General features: G+C 46.1%; 1 protein-coding gene across 4 annotated transcripts; it reads left to right on the top strand.

The window, feature by feature from the left end:
- Positions 1-172: 172 nt before the first annotated feature.
- On the top strand, positions 173-26,352 carry LOC134406924 (sulfotransferase 2B1-like). Of its 4 annotated transcripts, none has more exons than XM_063138596.1 (8): positions 173-314; positions 1,136-1,236; positions 16,853-17,097; positions 18,241-18,449; positions 20,108-20,234; positions 21,125-21,219; positions 23,929-24,109; positions 25,892-26,352. In XM_063138596.1, exons 3-8 carry the CDS (start codon positions 16,962-16,964, stop codon positions 26,005-26,007), a joined length of 864 nt encoding a protein of 287 aa, XP_062994666.1. In that variant the 5' UTR covers positions 173-314; positions 1,136-1,236; positions 16,853-16,961; the 3' UTR covers positions 26,008-26,352. The 4 variants fall into 4 exon arrangements, with proteins under 4 accessions (XP_062994666.1, XP_062994665.1, XP_062994668.1 ...); XM_063138595.1 differs by having other exon boundaries at positions 975-1,236; XM_063138598.1 differs by lacking the exons at positions 173-314; positions 1,136-1,236 and adding an exon at positions 5,518-5,538.
- The last annotated feature ends 1,556 nt before the right edge of the window (positions 26,353-27,908 follow it).

Here is a 27,908-nt window from a genome sequence, read left to right as displayed (position 1 = left end):
TCTGACTGAAACCCCAAGCGGATTTACCATCCCACTGACATCAGAGCCACCAGCCTTCACTGGCTACATCCATCGCCCAGGGTAGTAAGACCAGCTGCAGGAAGTTTGCTTTACCACTCCCGGCCAGAAAGAATATTCTGCTCCAACTATTCCTTGACCTGGGCAGTGGAAGCACACTCTGGCCTCTGTCTCTGGGCAGGAGTCCAAGAGCCACTGTGGGGCTGTATCCTTCAACTCCCAGGAAGAACTACAAGGTTCGTATATACAAGAGATCCAGACAGAGGCATTTCTATGCAAAGCTCAGATTGTACAATGTAAGTACAACCATAATTTATTATTATTTGGAATTTATTATTATTTGGGGAAAATCTACTTCAGCTAGCAAAAACTAGATTAACAACTGTTACCCAGAGGACCTTCTCTTCTGCTGCTCCCAGACTGAAATGGCCTGCTGGAGGAGACACGTCAACTTAACAGTCTAGTAGCATTCAAGAAAGCTAAAGACTGATCTCTTCCGGCAGGCCTATCCAGTGGAATTTTAAGATGTTTTTAGGATGTTTTTAAGGATGTTTTTAAGGATGTTTTTAACAATGTATATTATGTTTTATTTGAGTATTATTTATTTTATCATTTGTTGTTCCCCGCCTCGATCAGAATGGAGAGACGGGTAAGAAATAAATGTATTATTATGATTATGATTCACAACAGCAATAACACTGATGACAACACAATCTAACACCTGAAAGGAGAGGGGAAACCTGGGTCTCATATGAGTCCGGGGTGAACAGAATCAAAGTAAATTATACATCCCAGTTCAGGAATTTTACCCTGGCAGCTCCCTTTAAATGTTCTTTGTTGCAGAATGGCAACTTTCAGCTCTGCAATGGAGCGTCCTTGAATTGTTCTCCCACTTGTTTCAGAATGTTGTCATTTTTTATGCTGGATTTGTGTCCATTTCTTATTCTTTTGCCCAGAGACTGGCCTGTTTGTCCTATGCAGAAGGCAGAAAGGTTCAGAACTCTTGTTCTATGAGGGGATCAGGAATTTGGGGGCACCTCTTGGCACATGCGCACAGCATACTCTGACCCTCTGGCTTTCTTCGTTTGCTGGCCTGCGTCCTTTCCGTGCGCAGAAGGCTCTAAACTTGGAATCCTAGGTACACATTTCAAAAACGAAGGCACTGCGGAAGTAGGATCTAAAAGGTGTTGCCGTTAGGGTCTGTGATCTGAATTAAAGGTGAGTTTTTTTAGCATAAGATACTTTTTTATAAAACTGTTTGTAGTATATTAACGTTATGAGATTTCAAACTACAGTTAGCCAAGTCCAACCTGGTTACTGGAATGAATATCACGGAGGATGTGGGTTGGGTGGCATTGAAATCAGAATGGAATTTGTTGTTGTCCAATTGTAATCCAGAGTGACTCAGTACAGAAAGTGGAGCACTCACAACATAGCAATCAGGAGTGACCAAAGACAGATTTAAGGTCAAAATCTGACATTTACTCTTCTGAAAAGACGGCTATTTCACAAGCCCTGTCCCATCCCACACAGCTGGGCTAAGTGAGAACCCTCGCCCCCAGATCACTAACTCCTCTTTCCCTGTTTGCCTGCATTTAAGCTGAATACACCCTATCCCAACCTGGCACCCTCCAGGTGTTGTGGACTACAACTCCTACCAGCCCAACATTGGTCATGGGGGTTGAGGATGATGGGAATTGTAATCTGAAATGCCAGGAGGGTGCCACATTGGAGAAGGGCTAGGCCTAAAACCTTGCCATTCTCAAATTGAGTATGACTTTTAAAAAGATGTCTCAATGACTGCGTTCACACAACACAATAACCCACACTCAAGGCTGAGCATGGATCGAATGTCGGTTTTCGTTGAACCATGGGTTGTCACTGACACATGGGTTATTGTGTTGTCTGAAACCATCAGCAATAACAAACAATGGTTTGTTAACCATAAACAAACCACAGTTCACAAGCCAACAGCAAGCTATGGGGTTTCTTCATGGTTTGTCTGTGGTTAACATGGCTGGGTTCAGAAGACACAGCAACCCACAGTTCAAAACACCCCACAGTTCAACGACAACCCACACACAAGGTTGAGTATGGGTTGTCATGTTGTGTGAACCTAGTCAATCGGTATTTACACCTTCACTCCTTATTTGCCATTCTCTCACCTGTTGCCTTCGACAAGCTTGAGGGTCGATCTCTTTCTGACATTGCTGCTACTTGCACTGTGTTTGCATCACCATCTTCCTCGAAGGAGCTACATCCCACCATGTCTTAGGGCCAGACGAGACACAACACTAAGTACATCACTTGTTGTTTGGATTTTTTTTTTTTAACAAAACACAGGAGCCCTGCCCTCTTTTGTATCTGGTCCTGCAGCTTCAACTGTTGTGATGAAGGGGGAATTTCACCAGGGGCTGCATGCCTACAAATGACACCTGCTGAAATTCCCTTTTCTATGCAACTGTTAAAGATACAGGAGCCCAGTCCTCCTTTCCATATGGTCACCCTAATTTTACACAACAAAGGAATGGTAGCGTGGCGGTGTTAATTTCTGTCCTAATTGTCTGCAGGGCACCTAGGTACAGGGCTTGTGTGTTGTAACCATAGTGGCTAAACAGTTTGAGATGCTTGATGATCTGGATTATAAGCATCACCAATCAAAACCAGTTTGACAGTCATGATTTTCCACAAAGGAGTCCTGGGAAAACTAATTCCAAAAGGGTGGCATGTTAGCCTGTTGCAGCAAAAGCACCCAAGCACCCTGTGGTACCTTATTATTGGTACGAGCTGTTGTGGGCTGAATAGGAATGCAAGAAGTCTTCTCCTTGCCCATCTCATATATATACATGCACATGTGCACAAGTAGAGAGGAGCCTTCTCCAACTCCCATAATAATCACCAACACCGCTATGGCTATGGTGGTTGGGGATATTGGGAGCTGTAATCCCACACTTCTGAAGGGCACATGGAGGCTGGTAAAGAGAAATAAATGGTAAGGACCATGAAATACAAGAGGGTAGTCAGTGGCATTTGTTTTTACATCAAGCTGAAATGTTTACAATATAAGTTCAGCAATCATTTGTGAGAGCAATAGTTTCCTTTCCTTTATTATGTTTCTATACTGCCCCATAGCCGAAGCTGGGTGGTTCACAAAGATTAAAACCCCATAAAAATACAATGTATAAAGTGCAAACTGTTACACAAAAATATAGAGAGCACACAGCCAGACAACATATATCTATAATTTTTTTAAAAAAATAATAATAATCAACCAATGACAATTTAAGACCTGATTAAAAACTCATTATATACTACCAAATGCCTGAGAGAAAACCAGCTGCTGAAAAAATAATGTTGGCACCAGGGGGGCCTTGTCAGGGAGATCATTCCAAAATTGGGGGGCCACCACTGAGAAGACCCTCACCCTTGTTTCCACCCTCCAAGCCTCCCTCAGAGGAGGCACGTGGAAGAGGGTCTTAGATGCTGAATGTAGTGTACAGGTTGATTCATGCCAGGAGAAGTGTTCCATCAGGTTTTTAAATATTTAAAAATATTAGACTGTATAGAAGCATAGTAGAACACCGCAGCAGATGTCCAATGTGGAACTCCAGGCTGAAAAATAGATCCTAGCATTCCTGGCAATGGCTTCTGGGAGTTGAAGTCCAAAAAGTCGGGTTATCTACCTTGTGCCCACTCCGGTTTTACAGAATCAAATGCAAAATGTCTTCTCAGAATGCCCTACAGGTCAACTAAAGGGCTGCAGTGATTTGTTGGTTGAGACAAGAAACAGCCTTGAGTGGGAGAGAGGCGGACTAGGCCCCCATTTCTTTGAGCTCCTTAGACAGAGAGAGAGAAAAGCAGGATATGCATGTAACGAATAGAAACAGCTCTGTAGCTGAAAGACCTTGGAGACCGGACTGTTCTCCCACTGGTTCCTGAACATTGCCATTTCTGACAGAGTTGCGTCTGCTTTTTATTCTTTTGTCTAGAGACTGGCCTAGAGAAGGCGCAAAGGGTGAGAAATCTGTCTATGTGGTGGAGGAACTCGCATTTTGGGGTGCCTTCCAGCACATCCGCACATGCTCTGATCCTCTGGTTTTCTTTTCCATGTGGCAAGGGTTCAAGACTTGGATGTTCTAGATAGACATTTCAAAAAACTCAAGCGTCCTGGAAATGTGATGCCCAAAGGGAACGCATTGTGATATTATATATGATGTGAATTAAGGGCGAGTCTTTTGGTGCCGCGAGGTGCCTTGTGCCCACATTTGCGTTCCTTCCAACACCTGCATGGGAAGGAATGCAAGTGCGAACTTTCCCTGCCACTGAGGAGGAAAGGAACAAGGGAGCAGGAACGAGGCAGCCAGAGGAGGACGAGGAGAGGGACGCAGGGCACTCTAACCACCTGTCCTCCCTCTGACCTCCCCGTGGCTGCCCATTCCTCTCCCCCCATTTTTTATTTTATTTTATTATCTTTATCTGTGCAGCTGCGCTGATACAGATAATCAATTTTTAAAAAATCAGGGGGAGGAATGCCCCCTTTCCTTTCCTCCTCCCTTTTAAAAAATTATTTACCATGGGGGGAGGGGGAGAAGAATGGGTCCGCCCCCTTCCCTGTCCAGCCCATGGTGACCAATCGGGGGCGCCATGGGCTGTGACAAGCCTCTGCTGCCAGAAAAGTCGGGGTAAGTGCCCGACTTTTTTGCAGTGGAGTTTCAGGGCTTTGCCCCCGGATGGCTTCTCAATGGCGGCTGCATCATGTAGATGATGTGCCACTACTGCAAAGCCACCCGGGGGCAAACCCTTTGAGTAAACGTGCCCTTGGTAACTGGAATAAATATTGGGGGGGGGGTATATGGTGGTGTGGGGACCACATTGAAACCAGAATGGATTTTGCCTTGTTGGAATCCAAAATGACTGTGGATTTACCACAGGACTAAAAGTAAGGCTCTGAAATAGGAATCAGCAGTGACTAGATATATATCATAAACAGATTTGAGATCAGAATTTGGCGTCACCTCAGTTTGCCATCGGGAATTTGTACCAGGTTTCCCCCCACTCCTTTTACTTCAACTTCCAAAAGAAGAAATTAAAATTGTCCATCCCAGTCCCTTCTGGAATACATTTATCTAAAGAGGGAAGCAACATTTGGCTCAGACCCAGCGTAATTAGAGGTTGTACAGAACTGGCCCCCAGAGGGAGAAAAAATCATTTTTTTTTTCATTTCACAATGGGAGGTTCAATTCTTTGAGTTTTCGAATACGCACCTGCCCAGTTTCCCTGCAGCTGAATCCAGAAGTGTGGAAATGCAGCTGGGGCTCTTGTGAGCCTTCTCTGCCTGTCCGTCTGGCGTAGGAAGCGTTCTGATCTTCGTCCAAGATGCCGACATGCAACCCAACCCTGCATCCGTCTCATAGTGCAACACCCTTTAGAGTGAGTCAACCAAGCACATAACCATAGGGGAAATCCTTGAATTGTGACAACTCCAGAGATCAGCTGGGGCATCAGTTGTACGCAATCCAGGTAAGTAGGAGAGAGATGCACAGGTGTGTGTGTGTGTGTATGTGATGGGGGAGGGCAACCTTGCCAGAGCTTGAGCCGAGAAGTATAAAGAGATATCGGCTGCCTTTGGTACTGCAGTTTAACCCTGTGGCTCTTGGGAAGGAACACAGCAACGAGAGATCAGACAGGTGAGTACCTGGATGCAAGGGGAGATGGCTGGATCAAGCCAGAGTGTGTTTCAAGACAAGTGATGGAGTTGTTTGCAGGTGGATTGAGTGTAATATCCTGGCCCGGTGCAGAAATTAGGGCATGCAAGAGGGAAGGATGTCTGTGCACTGGCTTAGGAGTACTGGTAGAGAAGCATCATTGGTGGTTCTCCTGTCCAGTCCTCCTGCTTCTTTGTGAGTTTGTACAGAGATTGGCGAGAAGACTGCAAGCTTGCGTTGTTTGGGATCGGGGGAGTGTCAACCAGATGGGAGAAGGAAGAGAGGAGAGAAAGAAAGAACCAAGGGCAAGAAATGGTGGGCTATAGGGGGATGAGAGAGAGAAGGAAATCAAAGAGGACGTGATGGAGGGAGAAGCAGAGAAAGGGGAGGAGGAAAGAGTGAGGCTGAGGGAAGAGAGAGAAGGGAAAGAAAACGAAAGAGGAGAAAAAGAAGGAACGAGAAAGTAAGAATGGAGAAAGAAAACGATGGAGAAAAAGAGAAGAAGGAAAGGAGAGGGGGGAATGAATAAAGGGATCAAAGAGGCAGATGAACTGTGGAGAGTCACAGGAGAGTGTTTGATGTATTCTTCCTGGCTAGTTTGAATAGACGAGGAGGATGAGAACTGTGCCTGAGGATGGGAAGATCAATTCAGGAAATTCATACCTTGCCATCGAATTGAACAACCAAAAGTCCTTTTTTTGCATCCAGCTTAAGGTGACCCTATGAAAAGGTGGACTGGGCTCCTGAATCTTTAACAGTTGTCTAAAAAAAGATATTTCAGCAGGTGCCATTGGTATGCCTGCAGCACCTGGTGAAATCCCCTCTTCATCACAATAGTTAAAGCTGCAGGGGGCCTGCCCTCTTTACCTAGAGTGACCAGATACAAAAGCGGGCAGGGCTCCTGCAGCTTCAACTGTTGTGATGAAGAGGGCATTTCACCGGGCACCACATGCATACCAATGACCCCTGCTGAAATTTCCTTTTCTACACAACTGTGAAAGATACAGGAGCCTTGTCCTCCTTTCCATAGGGTTACTCTAATCCAGCTACCCCATATAGATTGTTCCCGTTGCTCACGGAAGAAGGGACGTTGGTTGGTGACCCTGTCAACATATCCAGGGCCGGTGCCAGACTATTTTGCGCCCTAGGCAAGTCAAGCTACTTGCCCCCCCCTCCCCAATTGCGCGGAAGTCCGAATGTGTGCGCCGAGTGGAGAGCTGGGACTGGCTCACTTCGATTTGGGACCAAGCCGTCTGGAATTCACCGGGACTTACTTCCATGTGAACGCAACCCGCTCTGCAGCCTGGCGTCCCAATCCCCTCCGCACGTTTACTCGGGGGAATAAGGCTTCCGAGGAAAGAGGCATAGGCAGATCGGGCCACACTGGTGCCTCCCGGTGCAACGCTTTCTCGGATGCAAGTTCTGTTGATCCACGCGCGCAGGATCGGGAAGCAGGAGAGTTTGCCTTGCGAGGAGTCCACAAGTCCCTAGCTTTCCTGCAGGAAGGGAGAGGGAGTCCCGCTTGCCGGCCTGCCTGGACATCGCGGTCTGTTTGAGGAGAGAGGCGAGGTGACCTGGTGCCCTTTCCTTGGGAGTAAGGCAGAGGCTGGCTTGGGCCAGGGTCGAGCTTGCCACATGCTTTTTGTTCTGGAGGCGGTGGCCTCCCGGCTCTGGGAGGGCAGCTTCCGGGCGGCTCGAGCGGCTTTCAGGCAGAAGTCTGAACGTGGAGCCCCACCCCCACCCCAGTGTCCCTGGCTTCGCTTCGGCTGGGTGGGCCCGGGGCCCGGCTTACAGCCAACAACGCCTGTGAGTGCTGTGCGGCACCTGGCGCCCCTCTTAGCTTGGCGCTCTAGGCGGCCGCCTAAGTGGCCTCTATGGTAGCACCGGCCCTGAACATATCGGGTGGAGTTTTCACACACCCTCTTCTAACATGTCCTCTGTGCAATCTATTTGGTATGTCGTCTTGGAGGCCTCAGTTTCCCCCTTAACCATGCAACCGGTAAAAAGTGCTCCTTTGGCAGGAGCCCTCGCCTTTCACTGTGGCCCTGAGCTTCTTTCAACTATCCAGCCCCTGGGTCTACAAGGATCTTGGAAGCCAATGGATCCAGGCACCTGGACAGCTCCCCAAGTTACATGATCTGCCTTGGGCGAGTCAGTTTGGGAGACTTACTGAGCCCTGTGTTTGGGCGCTGCAAAGACAAAAATAGAGCTAGTGTGTTTATTTTGACTCAGGCAGGTTAGCTCCTAATTTCTCCTGGGAGCTGCAGCTTGTAGGAGGCCAAGTTGCCTGGTTGCTTGAGATGTGCAACCGTTTATAATTAGGAGAAGTTGATGGCTTTGTGTTGAGAAACCTGGCTTCTTCCCCAAGGGGAACTTTCTTCAAATCCCCCAATCCATAGGAAGAGAAAACTGACCTTCAGCCAAGGGCATACATAGACCAGTTGTCCTGGAATAACAACAACAACAATAATAATACATGCTCACTAGTCTTCAAATTCCTGAATCAGCAAAGCCCATCATGTCCGTCTATAAAAAACGCCTTGAGCAAGAAAAGAGAGATGATGCATCAGTGTTTCCCAACAGTATATACTGGGTTGGTTCTAGACCAGGGCAGGATCTACACTACTGCTTTATAACAGTTTTGAAGTGCGCTGACAACTGTTGAGACTCAAGACACATTCCATATATCATTTCCAAACCACTTTCAAAGTGTTATATCCTGCTTGGTGTTATATCCTGATCTGGCCTAAGTCGTACTTAGAATAGACCCATTGAAATCAAGTTGGTCCCATTGAGTGATTTCGATGGGGCTACCCTAAATATGACTAAGACTAGATCCAATCCACTATCTCAGGGCTTCCCAACCGTTTTTGTGTCGGTGGGTATATATGAAATGTTGGGAAAGTGTTTGCTTTCCTGTTTGATTTTTTATGTTTGGAAATAATAACTTTCTTTTAAAGGAAAGTGTTATGGGAGCTCTCACAAAATGACTGTCAGGGAGGGACTTGCCCATTCATAAAATAGCTGCCATCGTGGTCACAAGATACTAAGTTCCCAGATGGCAAATGGATGGAGTCTGAGCTCCAAATCACAAAAACACTCTTTTAGACCCAAATACATATGTTGCTGGAGGGCAGCCTCCCAATTATAATAAATAAATAACTGTTGTGATGAAGGGATTTCACCAGGTGCTGCGTGCATACAAATGACACCTGCTGAAGTTCCCCTTTCAATACAACTGTTAAAGTTACAGGAGCCCTGTCCTTTTTTCCATGTGGTCACCCTAGTGTACACTGAGAGGGGGGATTAAATGGAAACGGGTTGCAAGTGCTCACGTCCTCCTTCCCATTGCCCATCTGCTTAAGCATTCCTGAAATATGGAGCTGAGCAGAAGCAGAGGGGCAGAAGGAGACCCGCCCAACTCATCCTCGTCAACACGGCACCGCCCAACACCCGCCCACCCAAGCAGGACGTAGCACAATGGGAGGATTACGCGGGGAGACAATGGTGGTTTCATCGCATGAACGCCCCAAAGTGCTGCATTTTCCTCGTAGCAAAATAACACGCGAAAAACGGGGGAGAAGTGGGACAACAACTGCATGGCAATGGCGTCGGGTAAAGCGCGCGGGGGCAATGGGGACCAGACCGTGATCGCACAAAATATCACCCGCCAGGACAGTGAATCGCCCCAAGAATGCTGTCTGTTGATCCTTGACGTCCGAGCCACAGCAGTGTGGTGGCTATGCAGCCTTCCCCAGCCCAGGGCCCTCCAGTTTTGGACTTCAACTCCCATCAGGCCCAAACAGCATGGCCAAGGGTCAGGAATGCTGGGAGTTGTAGTCCAAAACATCTGGAGGGCACCAAGTTGGGGAATGCTGGGTTAGAGGGTCAGCCTAGGAAGCAGGGAGATCCAGGTTCAAATCTCCACTTAGCTGTGAAGCTACCTAACCCGCATCAAAGGGTTTTTGGGAGGATAAAAAGTTTCTGAGTGCACCATGCGTACTTGCCTGAGCAACATGGGTGGAAGGGTAGGACAAAAACTGAACAAATATTTACTTACTGACTGTATTTTATCCGACTTTTCAGACTGTTTTCCAAAATGGCTCAGAACAATTAAAAATAGAAAGAGGCTGACAGGTTACAAACTAAGCCCAAGTCACACAAGGAAAGAGGGAAAGTCGAGAAGCAGAGATCCAGGCCAGAGCAACATAGTGAGCTATAAGCAGGCACCTGAATGCACCTTGGGCCAGGTCGATGGACCCTTGCCCTGAATAGCAACTGGAGCATGTCTATAGGAAGGGTTTGCCCCAGGGTGGCTTCGCAGTAACGGCACGGCATCTACATGATGCAGCCGCCATCGCGAAGCCATCCGGGGGCAAAACCTGGAAACTCCGCTGAAAAAAAGTCGTGCACTTACTCTGACTTTTTTGGAAGCGGAGGCTTGTCCCAGCCTCTGGCACCCCCTGATTGGTTGCCATGGGCTGGACAGGGAAGGGGGTGGCCCCGTGCCTCTGTAAAAATAAAAACGCGGGCAGAGGAACGGGCAGCCAGAGGGAGGTCAGAGGGAGGAGAGGTGGTTCGCCCGGCATCCCTCTCCTCGCGTCCTCCTTTGGCTGCCTCGTTCCTCCCCCCTTTTTTTAAAAAATATTATCAGTATCTGCGCAGCTGTGCAGATACAGATAATAAAAATTTAAAAAGGGAGAATGGCCCTGTTCCTCTCCTCCTCCTCCCCCCTCATTTAATTTTTTTTTATTTGTACAGAGCTGGGTAAGTTCTCACTTGCGTTCCTTCCCATGCGGATGCCAGGACGGAACACAAGTGTGGGAGCCAAGTGCCTCATGGCGCCAAAACGGCACCATCAAGACGGTGCCTGGTGTCCCTGGTTCCTTTGCTTGATGGATAAGATCAGAGTGCTCTATCTGCTTGCTTCTGTGGTCCCAGGGCAAGGGGCGGTTGGTGCATGGTGTTCTTCTCTGGCAGGGAGGGGGAAAGCCGTCTCCCTGCAGGCAGTCGCTCTTCTCTGGCAGGTAGACAGGGCCAAACCCATCTCCTCTTTACCTAGGGTAAAGGACAGTGTACCTAGGACAGTGCTGTTGTATTTTTAACAGCTGAATAGAAAAGGGAATTTCATTGGTATGCATGAAGCACCTGGTGAAATTCCTTCTTCCATCACAACAGTTAAAGCTGCAGGAGCCCTGCCCTCTTTTGTATCTGGTCAAGAGGGCAGAGCTCCTGCAGCTTTAACTGTTGTGATGGAGAGGGGATTTCACCAGGTGCTGCATGCATACAAAGGACACCTGCTGAAATTCCCTTTTCAATACAACTGTTGAAGATACAGGCGCCCTGTCCTCCTTTCCATAGGGTCACCCCGCTCGTGGCCCTAGGTCTCCTGGTTACTTAGAGAAGCCAGAATGCGTTACCCTTCTGCCCTCCAGTCACTGGGGCGACTTAAAATTCGGCTCATTCGTTTTGATCGATTGCATTTCTTTTGCATGTGATAAATACGCAAGTTCTTTCTGGTTCATTCAGACAGGGGTTGTTATCCCAGGATAAGAATCACATAGTAACTGACTTGCATGGGGGCGAAATTCACATTGGGACTCTGGTTGAAACGATACTTGGTTGGTAAGGTTGAAAGCATTTCAGCTGATTACGGTGTCTGTGCCAAATGCTGGAGATGTTAGCAGGTGACCGTGCTTATCTCCCTACCGATCAGCTGCCACTCTGATTTGTGCACACCAAACTCCTGTTGAAGCTACAGGAAGGGGCATGGCTGATTGTTGTTTTTCTGATCAGTTGGTGACCCTATGCATGGCGCATGATGCAATCTGGCTGAGCCTCACATCCGATTTGGCACGCTTGGAAATAACAACCTCCCACATGTATCCTGACAAATCCCCACTGATAAACAGGTCATGTCATAGTGGATTTCCTGTTTCGGCAAGGGGGTTAGACTAGATGTTCTTTGAGGTGCCTTGCAACTCTGTGATTCTATGATTCTCTCTGTTAGGTGATTGCAAACATCTGCTGACTTGATAGCGTTCTACCCATCTGGGTGGTCTTTTAAAATCATTTTAAATAAATGAAATGAATAAATTTATTTATTTATTACATTTTTATACCGCCCAATAGCCAAAGCTCTCTGCATGGCTCACAAAAATTAAAACCATGAAGAGCACAATAAAACAACCAACAATCTAAAAACACAAATACAAAATACAATATAAAAAGCACAACCAGGATAAAACCACACAGCAGAAATTCATATAGATTAAAATACGGAATTAAAACAGCAAGTTTAAATTTAAGTTAAATTAGGTGTTAAAATACTGAGAAAATAAAAAGGTCTTCAGCTGGCAACGGAAGGAGTACAGTGTAAGCGCCAGGTGAACCTCTCTGGGGAGCTCATTCCACAGCTGGGGTGCCACAGCGGAGAAAGCCCTCCTCCTAGTAGCCACCTGCCTCACTTCCTTTGGCAGGGGCTCACGCAGAAGAACCCCTGTGGATGATCTTAAAGTCCGGGCAGGTACATATGGGAGGAGGCGTTCCTTCAAATAACCTGGCCCCAAACCGTTTAGGGCTTTGAATGTTAGTACCAGCACTTTGAATCGAGCCCGGACCTGGACTGGCAGCCAATGAAGTTGTAAAAGGATTGGCGTGATGTGGTCTCGCTGGCCAGTCCCTGTTAGTAAACAGGCTGCCCTATTTTGTACCAGCTGAAGTTTCCGGACCATTTTGAAAGGCAGCCCCACGTATAATACATTGCCGTAATCCAAACGAGAGGTTACCAGAGCATGGATCCCACCTAATTACCATATATGAATGACCAGTGGTGGGGCTCTAATGTCAGTTGCTCAAGGTTTTGGTCAGAACCCTAAAGCAGCTATGCAACGTTCAGAAGGGACAGCTGTGTTAGTCTCTGGTAGGAAAACAATAAAGAGTTTGTGGCACCTTAAAGACTAACAGTGTAGGGAACATTTCAACCTTCCAGGTCATTTGAGAACAGACCTCAAAGTGGCTGAGTTGCAACAGAAAAACGTTAGAGACAGAATTCAGCGTGAGACCTCAGAATTGACATCCATTGTTAAATTTAACACCTTGGAACTTGGCTTGAACCAGTTGTCTGAATGGTTTCGTCATTACAGTCTGTAGGAAGATTATAAGTCCCATCTTGTAGTTTACTGTAGTATTGCAGATGTCTTTTTAAATGGAAATGCAATGTTTGCTTTCTATCTGCCTTTTCCATCTTGTTTCTATCCATTCCGGTATCTTACAAAGTGGGTTTAGCCCACAAAAGCTCATGCCCTAATAATAAAACAAGCTCAGTCTTTACTGTTTAGCTATCCAAGGTCAGGACCTTGGATAGCTCTTTGAGAATCCTGACTGGTTCTGACTAAGATGTGGAGCGGGTTCAGTGCCCCACTGACATTGGAGCCATCAGCCTCCACTGTTAATGATTCTGGCTGTGGGTACAGGTTAGGTGATCCAGAGTTGCAAAGGGACTGTGTTAATTCGCTTCTGTGATGTGGTGCTAGCTCCAGAGCTATGGAGCTCCAGCATTGGGAGCTGCATGAATTGGGTTCACTGCTGTAGCGTTAGGGCTGGTGTGATGCTTTTTGTAGTGGGGTTTATTTGTGCCAGTGGGCTGCTCTCATGGGGAGCCAGTATTGTGGGTTAGTTCTTCCCCATTCCCATTCATTGTTGTGTTTCTCAGAACACTCCTGCTTTCGATGGGAGGTAAATGACGATGCTTGCTAAGTAATCCGCAAAGCTTTTATTAAGCAACAAACGTCTCTTCTACCTGAATTAGAGCCTAACCTCTTGGAAACGTCCCCCTAGGCAAAACTATGCAAACTAAGCAAGATAATTGTCCATTCAAGAAGAATAGGAAGCCACTTCTCAAACACCCGTAACTTCAGAGCGCCTGGTGCGGAGGCAGGTTCTGGCGTAATCTAACCAACTTTCTCACACCTTCCTTCCGTGCCGTGCGTTTCAGCTTCTGGCGGACCCTAGCATCAGTTAACTTGTTGGGATGCTCACCTCTGGAAGAAACCTCACTTCCCACTGAGTGTGTAGGATTTGGCCTTGAAGAGATAAGCTCTGGAGAGGGCTGACTCCCAGCTGGGGAATCGCCCATGAGAGCTTCCTCCTCCACTGGTACAGGCTGGCTGGTGTCTGGCGCTGCATCTTCTAGTTCTGAATCTGATTCTGATTGATTACCTGAAACATCTTCTCCCAAAACAGGGGCAGTAGGGTTAGACATGACATTCATTAAATTGTAGGTCTCCTCCCTTCTTCAGCCCTGCAGTGACCTTAAGCAGGTATTTGTGCCGCCTCTCGGTACAATCAATCCCACAGGTGAGAAGTAGTTGAGAGGATAAAATTGGAGTAGGGATGGAGTGGAGAAGAAGAGAACTTTGTATAATATCCAGAGCCTCTTAGAGGAAGGGTGGGGTCAAAATGTAATTAATCGTTGATCTCATCCACTATAGAGGTGTGGCAGATGAGTCCAAAAGGCAGTAGAGGAGGATTCGACCTCACGGCACACGAGCGGTTTTCTCATGATATCTTAGAATGCCTTGACACTCAAACACAGATGCTTGGGGAAGGTGACATTTATCTCTTAGGTGTTGTTGACACCTAAGGAGGAGAGGCCTGGTCAGGTCTGACTGGCGTGGCTGGTTTCTCTGCGGTATTAACGCCTGATGTTTCCACTACCGCCCCGGTGCACGAGTCCTCACTGCGAGGGATGAGGAGAACATTCCTCGAGTGGAATCTGGGTTTGATTCTGGGGGCGGGAAGGGAAATGAGCCACAACGCGCTTGGCTTTGGCAGCCTCCCCAACCGAGCACACGTGGCAAATTGATGAGGTTCCAGGTCACCTAGGCTGAAGGACGTCTTTCTATCCTCTTGTCTCATAACAATAGACGTTGTAGGTCAGCCCATGAAATTGGTCAGCGCCAGGGTCAGGAAGAGGCAAAAAGTAAGTACTCCTCCATGCAACACAGAAGTAATGTGTAGAATTCGCTCAGTTAGATGGGTTTAAAAAAAAAAAGAATTAGGCAAATTCATGGAGGTCATTCCAGCAGCTGTCGGCCGATATGGGACCTCCATGTTCAGGAGCAGCCTATCTTGGAATACTAGATGTTGAGGGCAGATGAGCAGGCTGCTGCCTTCATGCTTTGGGGTCGGGGTTCTGAACCTCTTTCAGCCCAAGAGTCACATTCAATTTCGGAGAAGCTCCCAGGGGCAAAGTGGGCGGGGCCAAAAAACCAAAAATATTAGCATATTTTAGCTTCCCCTTCTTATTATTTTATTATGATTTTATTAGAATGTAAGCCTATGCGGCAGGGTTTTGCTATTTTATTGTTTTGCTCTGTACAGTACCATGTACACTGATGGTGCTATATAAATAAATAAAATATAATAATAATAATAATAATAATAATAATAATAATAATAATAATAATAATAATAATAATAATAATGATACTATAACTGCCAGGAGCTGCCTCTGCTGTTGGTGGAACATGGAGCAGGGCCTTCACTGAGGTCTCAAGTGAGGAGTGGGGTTGGAACATGTGGGATGGGGGTGTTGAATGTTTTCTGATCCAAGGGCCAAATTCCATTTCAGAGAAGCTTGCGGGGAGGGGGCTGAAAAAAGGGGGGGCAAAATTATGGTGACCATATGACAGGGAAAAACCGGATTTGTCAGGATTTTTGGTAACAAAACTGGGAGAGGGAGGAATTATGAAATGTAAAGGGGAAAAACCAGATTTCCCAAAGGGCAGCTCTATTCAGTGGGAATTAACAAAAATGCTTACAGATCTATCATTTTTAAAGATAATGAGATGAAACTTGGCACTGTGATAGCTATTAGGTAGGGATTTAGCCATGCCAAATTTGAATCACATCCATTCATTTTAAAGATTTTTTTTAAAGTTTGAGGTTTTAAAATTAATGTTTTTAAAAAACTTCCATTGGTTGCAGTTGTTTAAGCGCACTACATAATTTTTTGTGTACCCTTCGCTGGCCCAGAAACTTCAGGTGCCCCAAAACAGGGCAGCAAGATTGTTAACAGGTAGGTTAGGTGGTTGAGTACCACCGAGGGCACAGGCATATTTAGACAGAGTCCAGCAATGCTGGGAGTTGTAGGATTTTTATCTGTCTAAATATGCATAGGATTGTGCTACTCTGAGAGAATTTAGGGCTGACTTGGTATTTTGGAGCTGTGGGGACCAGCCTGCATAATTCTGCATTGACTACTAGTCCATTTCCAGGCCCAATTCAAAGTTCTGGTATTAACTTTAAAAGCTCTACATTGTGGTCCTTCGGCACCAGTGAAACCCTTTTCATTCTTCTAGGCTTTTTAAGCCATTCAGTTCTTAAAGTGGTGTTAAGTACTTTTTAGATCTCTTGAACTGCTGCTGCTGTTGTTTTTTACTTTAGTTTTTATGTTGGTTTTCTTCTGCTGCTTTTAGTTATAACATTATGCTTGTTTAAAGTTTTACAAAACCTTTTATGGTTTTAAGTTTTATTTTGAGAGCCACCCAGAGAAGCTTTAACAATTGAGCGGTATCAAAATGAAATAAATAAATAATTTTATTTATTTATTTATTACAATTTTATACCACCCAATAGCCGAAGCTCTCTGGGTGGTTCACAAAAATTAAAACCATAATAAAACAACCAACAGGTTAAAAGCACAAATACAAAATACAGTATAAAAAGCACAACCAGGATAAAATCTAAAAACACAAATACAATATAAAAAGCACAACCATGGTAAAACCACAAAGCAGAAATTGATATAGGTTGAAATACAGAATTAAAACAGCAAAGTTTAAATTTAAGTTAAATTAGGTGTTAAAATGCTGAGAAAATAAAAAGGTCTTCATCTGGCGACGAAAGGAGTACAGTGTAGGCGCCAGGCTCTGGAGAGCTCATTCCACAACCGGGGTGCCGCAGCGGAGAAATTTTAAAAAATGATGCCAGAGGAGAGCCAGTGTGTTGTGGTATTAGGTAAGAGTGAAAACCAGGAAGATCTGGGTTCGAATGTTGGCTACATCACAGCACTCTTTCCCCCCACTAACATATCTGATATTTCATAATTTCTTTCTCCCTTCTAGAGGAACCATCTACCTCCCCCAGCCTCAGAAGATCTTCATTTGGGATCAACTGTTTAATCAACTTCTGCCACCACTTAACACACTTCCCGTTTATCTGCTGGTCCCCAGGATGTTCAAGGAATATTTCCAGTACAAGGGGATCAGCTTTCCTCAAATCATCTACTCCGAAAAGGTGTTGCAGATGGTGGAAAACAATTTCCAAGTTCGAGACGATGATATTTTCAATGTCACCTACCAGAAATCAGGTACTCCTAGAGAGGGTTGGAGTTGACAACTGTTGGGGCCCAGGACACACTGCATATACAGTTTTCAAAACGTTTTCAAAGTGCTTTGAAGCGCTTTAAAAGCAGTAGTGTAGATCCCCCCTCAGTCTTTCCTCATTGGGAGCTCAAAGCGGCTAAAAAGCAAAATGATCAATGAAGTGATGTGAAACATCATTATAATTTTAAACCAAGGCCCCCAAACCTGAACATGGTAGTTACAAGACAAAAAGTGCAACAGCGGTCAGAAGATCGAAAATAAATTCAAGGCAGAACAAAACCAAGAGGCAGACACTTATTTTAAAACCAGTTTCAGCCCATGGGCCAAATTTCATTTCAGAGACACTTTTCAGGGACTGTGTTCCAGTGGCAGGCAGGGCCAAAGGCAAATGGAGCAGGGCCTATATTAGCAGCTTTTAGTGTAAGGCTCTTCCTTCCAGCCGCTTTTCCTTCCAGAGGCATTCCAGCTTTTTAGAACAGGGTAAAACTGCACAAAAGCCAGGAAATGACCAGTGATTGGAGGAAGGGGGTGGTGGAGCGTAGCCACCTAGAGAGCCCCAGACAGACCATGGCTTCAGGGAGTTGCCTTCACGGCACTGCTTTGCTGCCGCTTTGGAGAAAACCCCATGGTTTCGCTGCTGTGGGGTGGAGGCCAGAAATCCCTACGGCAGAGGGAAGTGCATTTCTGCGTTTCCCTACTGTCGCTACGGCCTCCTGTTGTTGCTGTCCCATAATATGACGATCTCTTTACACGGGGGAGAGAAAGAGGAAGCAGCAGCGATCAGGCGGCCCATTCAGCGGGTGCTTTTATTGCGCTGCTTTTCCTGCACACAGCAGGAAATGGCAGCAAGTTTTGTTTTTATAAAAATAAGTCGGATTTTCCGGGTCTTCCTTTGCAATGGAAAAACGAGCGGAAGGAGTGGGAGGCGGACGTCATCTAAAGGACGCGCGAAAAATCACGAGTGGGCAGTAATGAGCGCGCGATAGAACGCTCGTCTGATGACGCTCTAAATCTAGCCCAGCTCTGAGCCCGGAAAAGTGGGAATATATCAGTGAATCATCATCACTGGTGGGCAAAATGAAGCCCAGGTTTAACACATTAACGCGGCTTTCTTGGGATGGTCTTAGGGACCGTGTGGATGGTGGAGATTTTAAGCCTCATCTGTAGCAACGGCGACCCCACCTGGTGCAGAACAGTGCCCAACTGGGACCGGGCCCCGTGGTACGAGACGGTGATCGGATACCGAACATCTTTGACCAACAAGTCGCCGCGCATTATCAGTTCCCACCTGCCGGTGCAGCTCTTTGCAAAGTCCTTCTTCAAATCCAAAGCCAAGGTAAGGGAGGGGTCATCAACAAGACACACGCACACACACGTGCGTCACTTCCATGTCACTTTCATCACCATCCCGTAGGTACATAGGAAGCTGCCTTTTACTGAGTCAGACCCTTGGTCCATCTAGCCCAGTATGGTTGACACTGACTGGCAGCAGCTCTCGTAGGGTTTCAGGCAGGATTCTTTCGGAGCCCAAACTGGAGAAGCCGGGGATCGAACCTGGGACCCCCTGCGTGCAAAGCAGGTGCTCTACCACCGAGCCAATAGCGAACTCAGGTGGTTACATGCTGCCCGGATTGGAGGCCCAATGGGGAAACTGAGAAATAAGAGGGAGGTATCAGCATGTTCTCATGAATCCTGAGGGATGCAGAGTATTTTTTAAAAACAAACAAACCGAAAAGGGGTTGTGGATGCGTAGTGTAGTGTGACCATATGGAAAGGAGGGCAGGGCTCCTGTATCTTTAGCAGTTGTCTAGAAAAGGGACTTTCAGCAGGTGTCAGTTGTATACATGTAGCGCCTGGTGAAATTCCCCCTTCATCACAACAGTTAAGGCTGTAGGAGTCCTGCCTTCTTTTGTAACTGGTCAAGAGGGCAGGGCTCCTGCAGCTTTTACTGTTGTGACGGAAGAGGGAATTTCACCAGGTACTGTGTGCATTCAAATGGCACCTGCTGAATTTCCCTTTTCTATGCAACTGTTAAAGATGCAAGAGCCCTGTCCTCCTTTCCATATGAACACCCTAGCTTAGTGGCCTCCAAGAGCCATGAAACATTGAGTGTCAGTCGGAAAAGCGTAATAGAACATGGCAGCAGGGAGAGGTTGGAGGAGTGGTTGGTTTGAGTCCCTTACAGATTATAGTGTCGCAGGGCGGGCCTGACTGTCTTGCTAGAATCAAGGGCAGTGTCAAGGGTAGGCATAGCTGGGCAACTGGTGAGGGCCCAGACTCCAGTAGGGGGCCACTGAGAAAAGACCCTGGAGTTACTCCTCCTCCTCAGATTGTCATGACCTACTCATTCATTGGCTCCTTGCCTGTCAAGCAAGCAAGTGGTAACCATGATGAGAAAGAGGATAAGGAAAAGGAGCAGCTAGTGGCCATGGTGATGAGAAGGTGGACTCACCGAGGGAGGGCCCTCTTGATAGTGTCTTGCCCAAGGGGCCTCCAGAATCTGGAACCGGCACCATCTGCAAACCTGAACAGAAGCACTCTTCCTAGAGGGTGAGCACCCACTGTAACATTTTGTTGCAGGTCCAAGTTACGCAAGCCCCAATTTCAAGCAAGGGCCCTGTCCTCTTTTGCAGCTGGCCACCCTAATTTCAGCCAGGGCTTCACCAGTCTTGGTGATCAGTTTCAATGCCAAGACTCCGCTTTGCAAACCAAGGAAGGGGCTGCATGGTCAGATCCTGACACCAGACAGGGTCCTGCCCCAGCTACTCTCATTTTTGAAAGGCAGGATTGTAGAACTATAGGATTCAAATGCGTGTTTTTTTCCTGCCCACCTTCATCAACGGCCTTAGAGTTCTGGAGGCGGAGGTGGAAATGCGAATCTGCTTTCGTTGGTGCCTGTTTGCATGTGCAGCCCACCCAGTGTTTTTTATACAGGTAGGCTCTGCTTGCATTTTCTGACATTGCAGTTCATTTCCCACCCCCTTCTGCCAACAGATCATCTACACAGTCAGGAACCCCAAAGATGTTGTGGTCTCCCTCTATCATTTCGCCTCGATGTTTCGCCCCTATAAAGACCCTGGCACCTTGGATCAGTTCCTCGAGGGCTTCCTAAAGGGAGATGGTGAGTCACTGGGCCCCCATCTAAACAACAACGGGATTGCTCCTCATTGAATATAAACCAGAATTTTCGTAGATTTGAATCTAGGCAAAGAGTGACACACTGCAGCAGTTATTAATGCACACATACGAGGCTCCGAAATGCTAAAGCTTTATGTGCGGAGCTCCGCAGATTCATATAAGAGGAAAACCGAGTGGGGAAAGGAACAAGGCAGCGGACGAGGATGCAAGCGGGGGACTGAACACGTCTCCTCCATCTCGCTGCCCGTTTCCCCCTCTTTGTTTTAATTTTAAAAGCTCTATCTGCGGACCTCCGCATAGTCATATTATTCAACATGAGAACGGCGGGAAGGAGGGAAATTGGCCAATCACTTTGTCCTGCCCTCAAAGCTACGCCCACATTTCAAAATGTGGTTTAACTCCCACAAGGACACATAACTATAACGCAGTGCAAACTCGATGGGTTGATCCAAAAGTCGTGGTAAATCGCAACTACAAATATGCACATTATTGGGTTAAACACCCAGCGCTGCGTTGAATGAGCAGCTGTGTCACGTGTCCTAAAACGCAGATCTGCGCATTTAGGTCGGGGTAAAGAAGCCATATGGAATGCCTCGGGTGAGAATGGGTGATATTCTTATACCTTCCTCTGGTTTAGAGTAGGGGTAGGGGAAATTTCTGGCCGTTCTGTAGACTGCAAGTCTCATCAGCCACAGCTGGCATAGCCAATGGCGAGGGATGATGGAAATTGCATTCCAGCAACATCCAGAGGGCCACATGTTCCCCATCCCTGGTTTAGAGGGTCACCCTTTCTCCTTCCCTCCGCCCCTAACCCCACCCCATAGTCATTCTCCATGCCTCCCTGTCCCTGTCTAATGCTGCTTGTGGTTGCAGTGCCCTTTGGATCCTGGTTTGACCACGTTAAAGGCTGGCTGAACTTGAAGGACAAGGAAAACTTCTTCTTCATCACCTACGAGGAGCTGCAAGAGGTTGTTATTATGTTATTTTACTCGTAAACACAGCTTTGCATTTTGCAAGCAGAGGTACGTCCATTGGGAGCGGAATGTACCTCTGTTTGCTGAGATAGCCAGCGTCTCAAGGTCACAGAAAGTGCGGAGAGTTATTCCCACGCTGCCTCTCTGTGGCATGTAAGATGTGTGGCTGCCTTGGCTTCTGACTTTATGTTCCTGGCTTGCCCCCAAGGTCCAAAGATATGAAGGGGGAACATCCCATCGAGACGAATAACTGCTTCTCGCTCTATCTGAATAGCTTGTTTCTGAAACTTATTTATTTATTTTATTTTATTTATATTTATATACCACTCTCCATTCAAGAATTTCGAAGCGGTGGACAAATTGAATAAAAAAATAAAGCACATTAAAAGTACATTTTAAAAGGATAATAAAACCGCAGCTGGTCATTAAGGGAACGCTTCCTGGAACAATGACGTTTTCAGGAGGCGACGGAAGGAATACAAAGTTGGCGCCTGCCTGACCTCCAGAGGCAGGGAATTCCATAAGATGGGAGCCACCACACTGAAGGCTCTTCCCCTGGTGGACTCCAACTGGAGGATAGGTCTATGTGGAACCACCAGGAGCATGAACTCAGTGACCGGGCAGGTTGATCTTAGAGACACCCATTCAAACTTAATCGGGTGTCTCTGAGATTCACCAGATCGAGAGAGAATACAGACTCCACTAAATAATAGATTTGCAAATCTTTACCAAGTGTTTTGGGCTTCAAAAATTATAGTATGTGGGTAGCGGATTCTAAAGCGGATTCTCAAGAGGGCAGGGCTCCTGCAGCTTTAACTGTTGCGATGAAGAAGGAATTTCACCAGGTGCTGCATGCATACAAATGACACCTGCTGAACTTCCCTTTTCTAGACAACTGTTAAAGATACAGGAGACCTGTCCTCCTTTCCAAATGGTCACCCTAAGTAAAACCTTGGTTTCTTTCAATCTAAGTCAATATCATAGGTTCATATTTACTTAAATGGAAAGCATGGTGGGCAAAGCCAGCCTAAGCAAATATAGCAGGTTTCTCGTTCTCCCAGTATCTCTCTCTCTCTCTCAAACTGATCAGATCCTGGCCTTTTATATCTCTCACGATGACAATGACCTCATCTTTAGTTTTGGAACTGGTCATGCTACCAGTCTCATTTTTCTCAATGTAACCAGATCAACCACTGATACCAGTAACACCCAGTTGACGGTATCCCCGCTACGTACTGCTTCCAGCACTTGACAGATCTATTTGTGGCTTCTATTTCCAAGAATATATTCCGTTAGTCATAGTTATCTCAAAACACATATGTACAGACATATATTTACAAGATACAATAAATTCTTATCAGTTCTACCCACTACAATGCATATTCCGCTACAGCTTAACTTGGCTTTCTGTCGCGTGGGACTTGGCTTCCTCTGTGTTAGGCATTGGCTGAGATTAGGAGGCAGATATTGCCTCTGAGGTTTCAAGTAAGTGACATTAAAACAACAACGCCAAGCTTCAGATTGTTTGAGTATATCAGAGTGTCTTCAACTACATGTAAACATGCATCAGCTTTCTCTCTGTACCCCTGTGACTGACCAAGAATTCATGCACTAGGCCCAAATTTCTTTATTTTTACTATTTCCAGGAGGGTAGCCATGTTAGTCTGTTGCAGCAAAAGCAACAAAGAGTCTTGTGGCACCTTAAAGACTAACACATTTATCCTGGCATAAGCTTGGACTCCATGGCCTTTTAGGCCCCTCCCAACTCTACTATTCTATGATTCTATGATTCATGGACACTGTTGACTTTATCTAGGGTGACCATATGGAAAGGAGGACAGAGCTCCTGTATCTTTAACAGTTGTCTAGAAAAGGGAATTTCAGCAGGTGTGATTTATATGCATGCAGCACCTGGTGAAATCCCCTCTTCCATAACAACAGTTAAAGCTGCAGGAGCTATACTAGAGTGACCAGACATAAAAGAGGGCAGGGCTCCTGCAGTTTTAACTGTTGTGATGAAGAGGGAATTTCACTAGGTGCTGTATACACACAAATGACACCTGCTGAAATTCCCTTTTCTAGATAATTGTTAAAGATATAGGAGCCCTGTCCTCCTTTCCATAGGGTCACCCTACACTAAGCATCCTTAGAAAAAACAAAGAAAGAGGTGTTTCTTCAGCGGTAAGCAATAAAACTCCATTCTTATCTCTGCTCTGTGATTGCAGATAAGAGTGATTTAAAGTCATTTAAACTTTAACAACCCAGCTGGTTATTTAAATTTTAAATGCCTTTACATTTTAGACTGGAGCTCTGCTTTGCATGCCTGAAAGCTGCTGCACTGGTGTTTATTTCTGAGTAGACATGCATGTCCACTAGCTACTAGGAGCTAAGGCTCCGGCATTATTTGAGAATGGGAGGGGAGGTAGTTGATATTTAGGGCAATACAAATCAAACCAAGTCAATTGCCGGGGTGCTCAGTTGCAGAAGGAACCTTGAAAATTATAGTTCTGTGAAGGCTTCGGGAATAGCAGTTTTTGCCCCTATCCTTCCCAAAGCCCTGCAGCAACATCTTTTCCTTTGGAAAAGCCAAGACAGCTAAAGCAGACGGGAAACATTTTCAGTTTGTGGTGCAAATGTGCTTGAGGGGGCTTGTCTTGGGAGTATAACCTCTTCCATTCTCCCCATTGCCCTTTTCTGCTCCAGGACCTCCGGGGGAGCATAGTCCGCATCAGCCAGTTCCTGGGCAAGAACTTAGACGATGCAGTTATTGACTCCGTGGTGGCCAACGCTTCCTTTGAAGCCATGAAGAGCAATAAGATGTCTAACTTCTCGCTCTCTCCGCGCTTCCTCATGAACCAGAAGAAAAGTGCCTTTCTCCGCAAAGGTGACAATAGGGTGGACGTGGGGTGGGGAGCAGTCTGTCCTCTGGGTGTGCCTCAGTCAGGGAAGGCAGCTATTGGTGTGCGACCCGCATTCTAGTGCCACCAACATCACAGCATCTTCAAAGAGAACCTCCACGCTCTCAGAACCAGGTGCTGGGTCTGTAACTTGGCATGCTCCGAGCTTTCTACATGAGGCATGTATCGTGCACTCGTGATCCCTTACTCAAAGTTATTTACAGGTTCTTTAGATGATGTCGTGATCCTCCAGTTCAGCTTCTGTTTTTTAACAGCACTTTCCCAGGTTTTTTTAGAGCAGGGGAAATGGGGGTATTATTTCTGACAGCGAAAGAACTACTTGTGTATTTGCATTACCCCACTACAACACACCACCACCTAGAGGTTATGTAGCAAAACAGCAGGAAAGAAAAACTCTTCATGTAGAACTCAGATCTCGATTCTGAAACGAAACTGAAATCAGATATAATTATTAACAGTCTTGTGTAGAGAAGCAGTCCTTCTTTCCAATAACCACAGCTGCCTCCTGGGACCCTCAGCTTATCCCTCCTCTCCTTCTCTTTGAAGGCATGTTTATCATTCCATTATGGATCTCCCATTGCTAGAGATGACTAGAGTTCCACTCTTCTATTCCTGTATGAGAGGTTTCCCCTAACCCAGCGGCCTCCAGATGAGTTGGACTGCAACTCCTGCCATCTCCAGCCAATAGCCATGGTTGCTGGGGGATATTAGGAGTTGTCCAACACATCTGGATAGCACCCAGTTGGAGGAGGCCACTCTAGTATTTATTTATTTCAAAGATTTATATCCTGTCTTTCAACTGAATGACCACCTAGTTGGCTTACAATGTATTATAATAATACACTCAAACACCTAAACCACACACCCACACAATCCACACACCCACACAATCCAGCATCCCTTAATCCCTTGGCCAATGGACATGGGCAGAGTGTGCTTCCATTTAGCTCTACAACCCTTCAGGAGGAATGGTCCATGGGTGTGCTCTGCTCTACGTTCCACTGGCTTTCCTTGACTAATTCATAAAATTCTGGAACTAGAGCATGTGGAGTTTCCATTCATTTGCATCATCCCCCTCCCTTCCTAGTGTGTATTGATAAAGCACTCCAATAAAGCAAACTGGATGTCGTCATACTTAAAAACACTGCAATAAAACAATCTGGATGTCATCATACTTAAAAACACTGCAATAAAACAATCTGAATGTCATCATACTAAGGACAACATCAAGATATGTCCCACACATATAAAACAACCCTGTGTGAAATGGGGAGGGGGATGATTTCCCAAATGCATATGCTCCATTTGGAAAGGAGAGAAGGTCATCTGGAACCCGAAAACCCTGGGAATGAAAATTTTGGAAGCAACCCTATATATTGCTCAGTAAATGTTTTATTGAGATGATCCTGCCACAATCTGTTCACACATGCAGATCTTGTGCATGTGTGAATGCAGGCAGTCTCGAGGAGGTAGTGAGGACGGGCCCAATAGTATAGCTTTAACTGTTGTGATGAAGAGAGGATTTCACCAGATGCTGCATGCATATAAAGGACACCTGCTGAAATTTCCTCTTCAATACAACGGTTAAAGACACAGGAGCCCTGTCCTCCTTTCCGTATGGTCACCCTATATTGTTTAAAATGTTACCTTGTAAAACATATGTCGCTCATGAGCCACATCAAAAAATACTTCCTCCATCATGTCTGTCTCGAATCTAATGGTATAATTCTTTCATTATTGGTTTCCAGGGATCTCGGGTGACTGGAAGAACCATCTGACTGCTGCACAGAGTGAATGTTTCGACCAGGTCTATCAGGAGCGTACACAAGACCTAAATGTCACATTTCCATGGGACAAAGAATGAAGCCGGCTTTCCCCGCCAATTTCTTCCCTCACTGGACTGATTAATGACTCGCCAGGATACTAATTGTGTAGCACAACACTCCGTAGATTAGTGGGAACATCTGGAATGAGACAGCCAGGAATAGTAAGAACTGGGAGCCGGGGCTCTCGGAAGTGAGTGGGGATGTGGTGCATTAGATTCCAGAGGTGACCAAACTATGGCTCGGATGGGTTGAAGGCACATGATGCAGCAGCCTTGCTGAAGCTAAGCAGCCCTGGGTATGGGCAGTGCCTGGATGGGAGAACATCTGATTTCCCCACATACGCCATCTGGATGGAAGAACGTTGGGATATAAATGTAATAAAATAAAAAATAAATTTGTTGTTTATTCGTTCAGTCGCTTCCAACTCTTCGTGATTTCATGGACCAGCCCACGCCAGAGCTTTCTGTCGGCTGGCGCCACCCCTAGCTCCCCCAAGGTCAAGTCTGTCACCTCCAGAATATCATCCATCCATCTTGCCCTTGGTCGGCCCCTCTTCCTTTTGCCTTCCACTTTCCCTAGCATCAGCCTCTTCTCCAGGGTATCCTGTCTTCTCATTATGTGGCCAAAGTACTTCAGTTTTGCCTTTAATACCATTCCCTCAAATGAGCAGTCTGCCTTTATTTCCTGGAGTATGGACTGGTTTGATCTTCTTGCAGTCCAAGGCACTCTCAGAATTTTCCTCCAACACCACAGCTCAAAAGCATCTATCTTCCTTCGCTCAGCTTTTCTTATGGTCCAGCTCTCGCAGCCATAGGTTACTACGGGGAATACCATTGCTTTAACTATGCGGACCTTTGTTGTCAGTGTGATGTCTCTGCTCTTAACTATTTTATCAAGATTTGTCATTGCTGTCCTCCCAAGAAGTAAACGTCTTCTGATTTCCTGTCTGCAGTCAGCGTCTGCAGTAATCTTTGCGCCCAGAAATACAAAGTCTGTCACTGCCTCCACGTTTTCTCCCTCTATTTGCCAGTTATCAATCAAGCTGGTTGCCATAATCTTGTTTTTTTTAAGGTTTAACTGCAACCCAGCTTTTGCACTTTCTTCTTTCACCTTTGTCATAAGGCTCCTCAGCTCCTCCTCGCTTTCAGCCATCAAAGTGGTGTCATCTGCATATCTGAGATTGTTAATGTTTCTTCCTGCGATTTTAACTCCAGCCTTGGATTTGTCAAGCCCAGCACATCGCATGATGTGTTCTGCATACAAGTTGAATAGGTAAGGTGAGAGTATACAACCCTGCTGTACTCCTTTCCCAATCTTAAACCAGTCTGTTGCTCCGTGGTCTGTTCTTACCGTTGCTACTTGTTCGTTATACAGTTTCCTCAGGAGGCAGACAAGATGACTTGGTATCCCATACCACCAAGAACTTGCCACAGTTTGTTATGATCCACACAGTCAAAGGCTTTAGAATAGTCAATAAAACAGAAATAGATGTTCTTCTGGAACTCCCTGGCTTTCTCCATTATCCAGCGGATATTAGCAATTTGGTCTCTTGTTCCTCTGCCTTTTCTAAACCCAGCTTGTACATCCGGCAATTCCCATTCCATGAATTGCTGGAGTCTACCTTGCATGATCTTGAGCATTACCTTACTGGCATGTGAAATAAGTGCCACTGTCCGATAATTTGAACATTCTTTAGTGTTTCCCCTTTTTGGTATGGGGATATAAGTTGATTTTTTCCAGTCTGATGGCCATTCTTGTGTTTTCCAAATTTGCTGGCATATGGCATGCATCACCTTGACAGCCATCATCTTGCAATATTTTAAACAGTTCAGCTGGGATACCGTCGTCTCCTGCTGCCTTGTTATTAGCAATGCTTCTTAAGGCCCATTCAGCCTCACTCTTCAGGATGTCTGGCTCTAACTCACTGACCACACCGTCT

The sequence above is a fragment of the Elgaria multicarinata genome, chromosome 11 (genome assembly GCF_023053635.1).
Source record: "Elgaria multicarinata webbii isolate HBS135686 ecotype San Diego chromosome 11, rElgMul1.1.pri, whole genome shotgun sequence".
Lineage (NCBI taxonomy): Eukaryota > Metazoa > Chordata > Lepidosauria > Squamata > Anguidae > Elgaria > Elgaria multicarinata.
The sequence above is the reverse complement of the archived record's forward strand: the minus strand, read 5'-3'. Positions and strand labels throughout refer to the sequence as shown.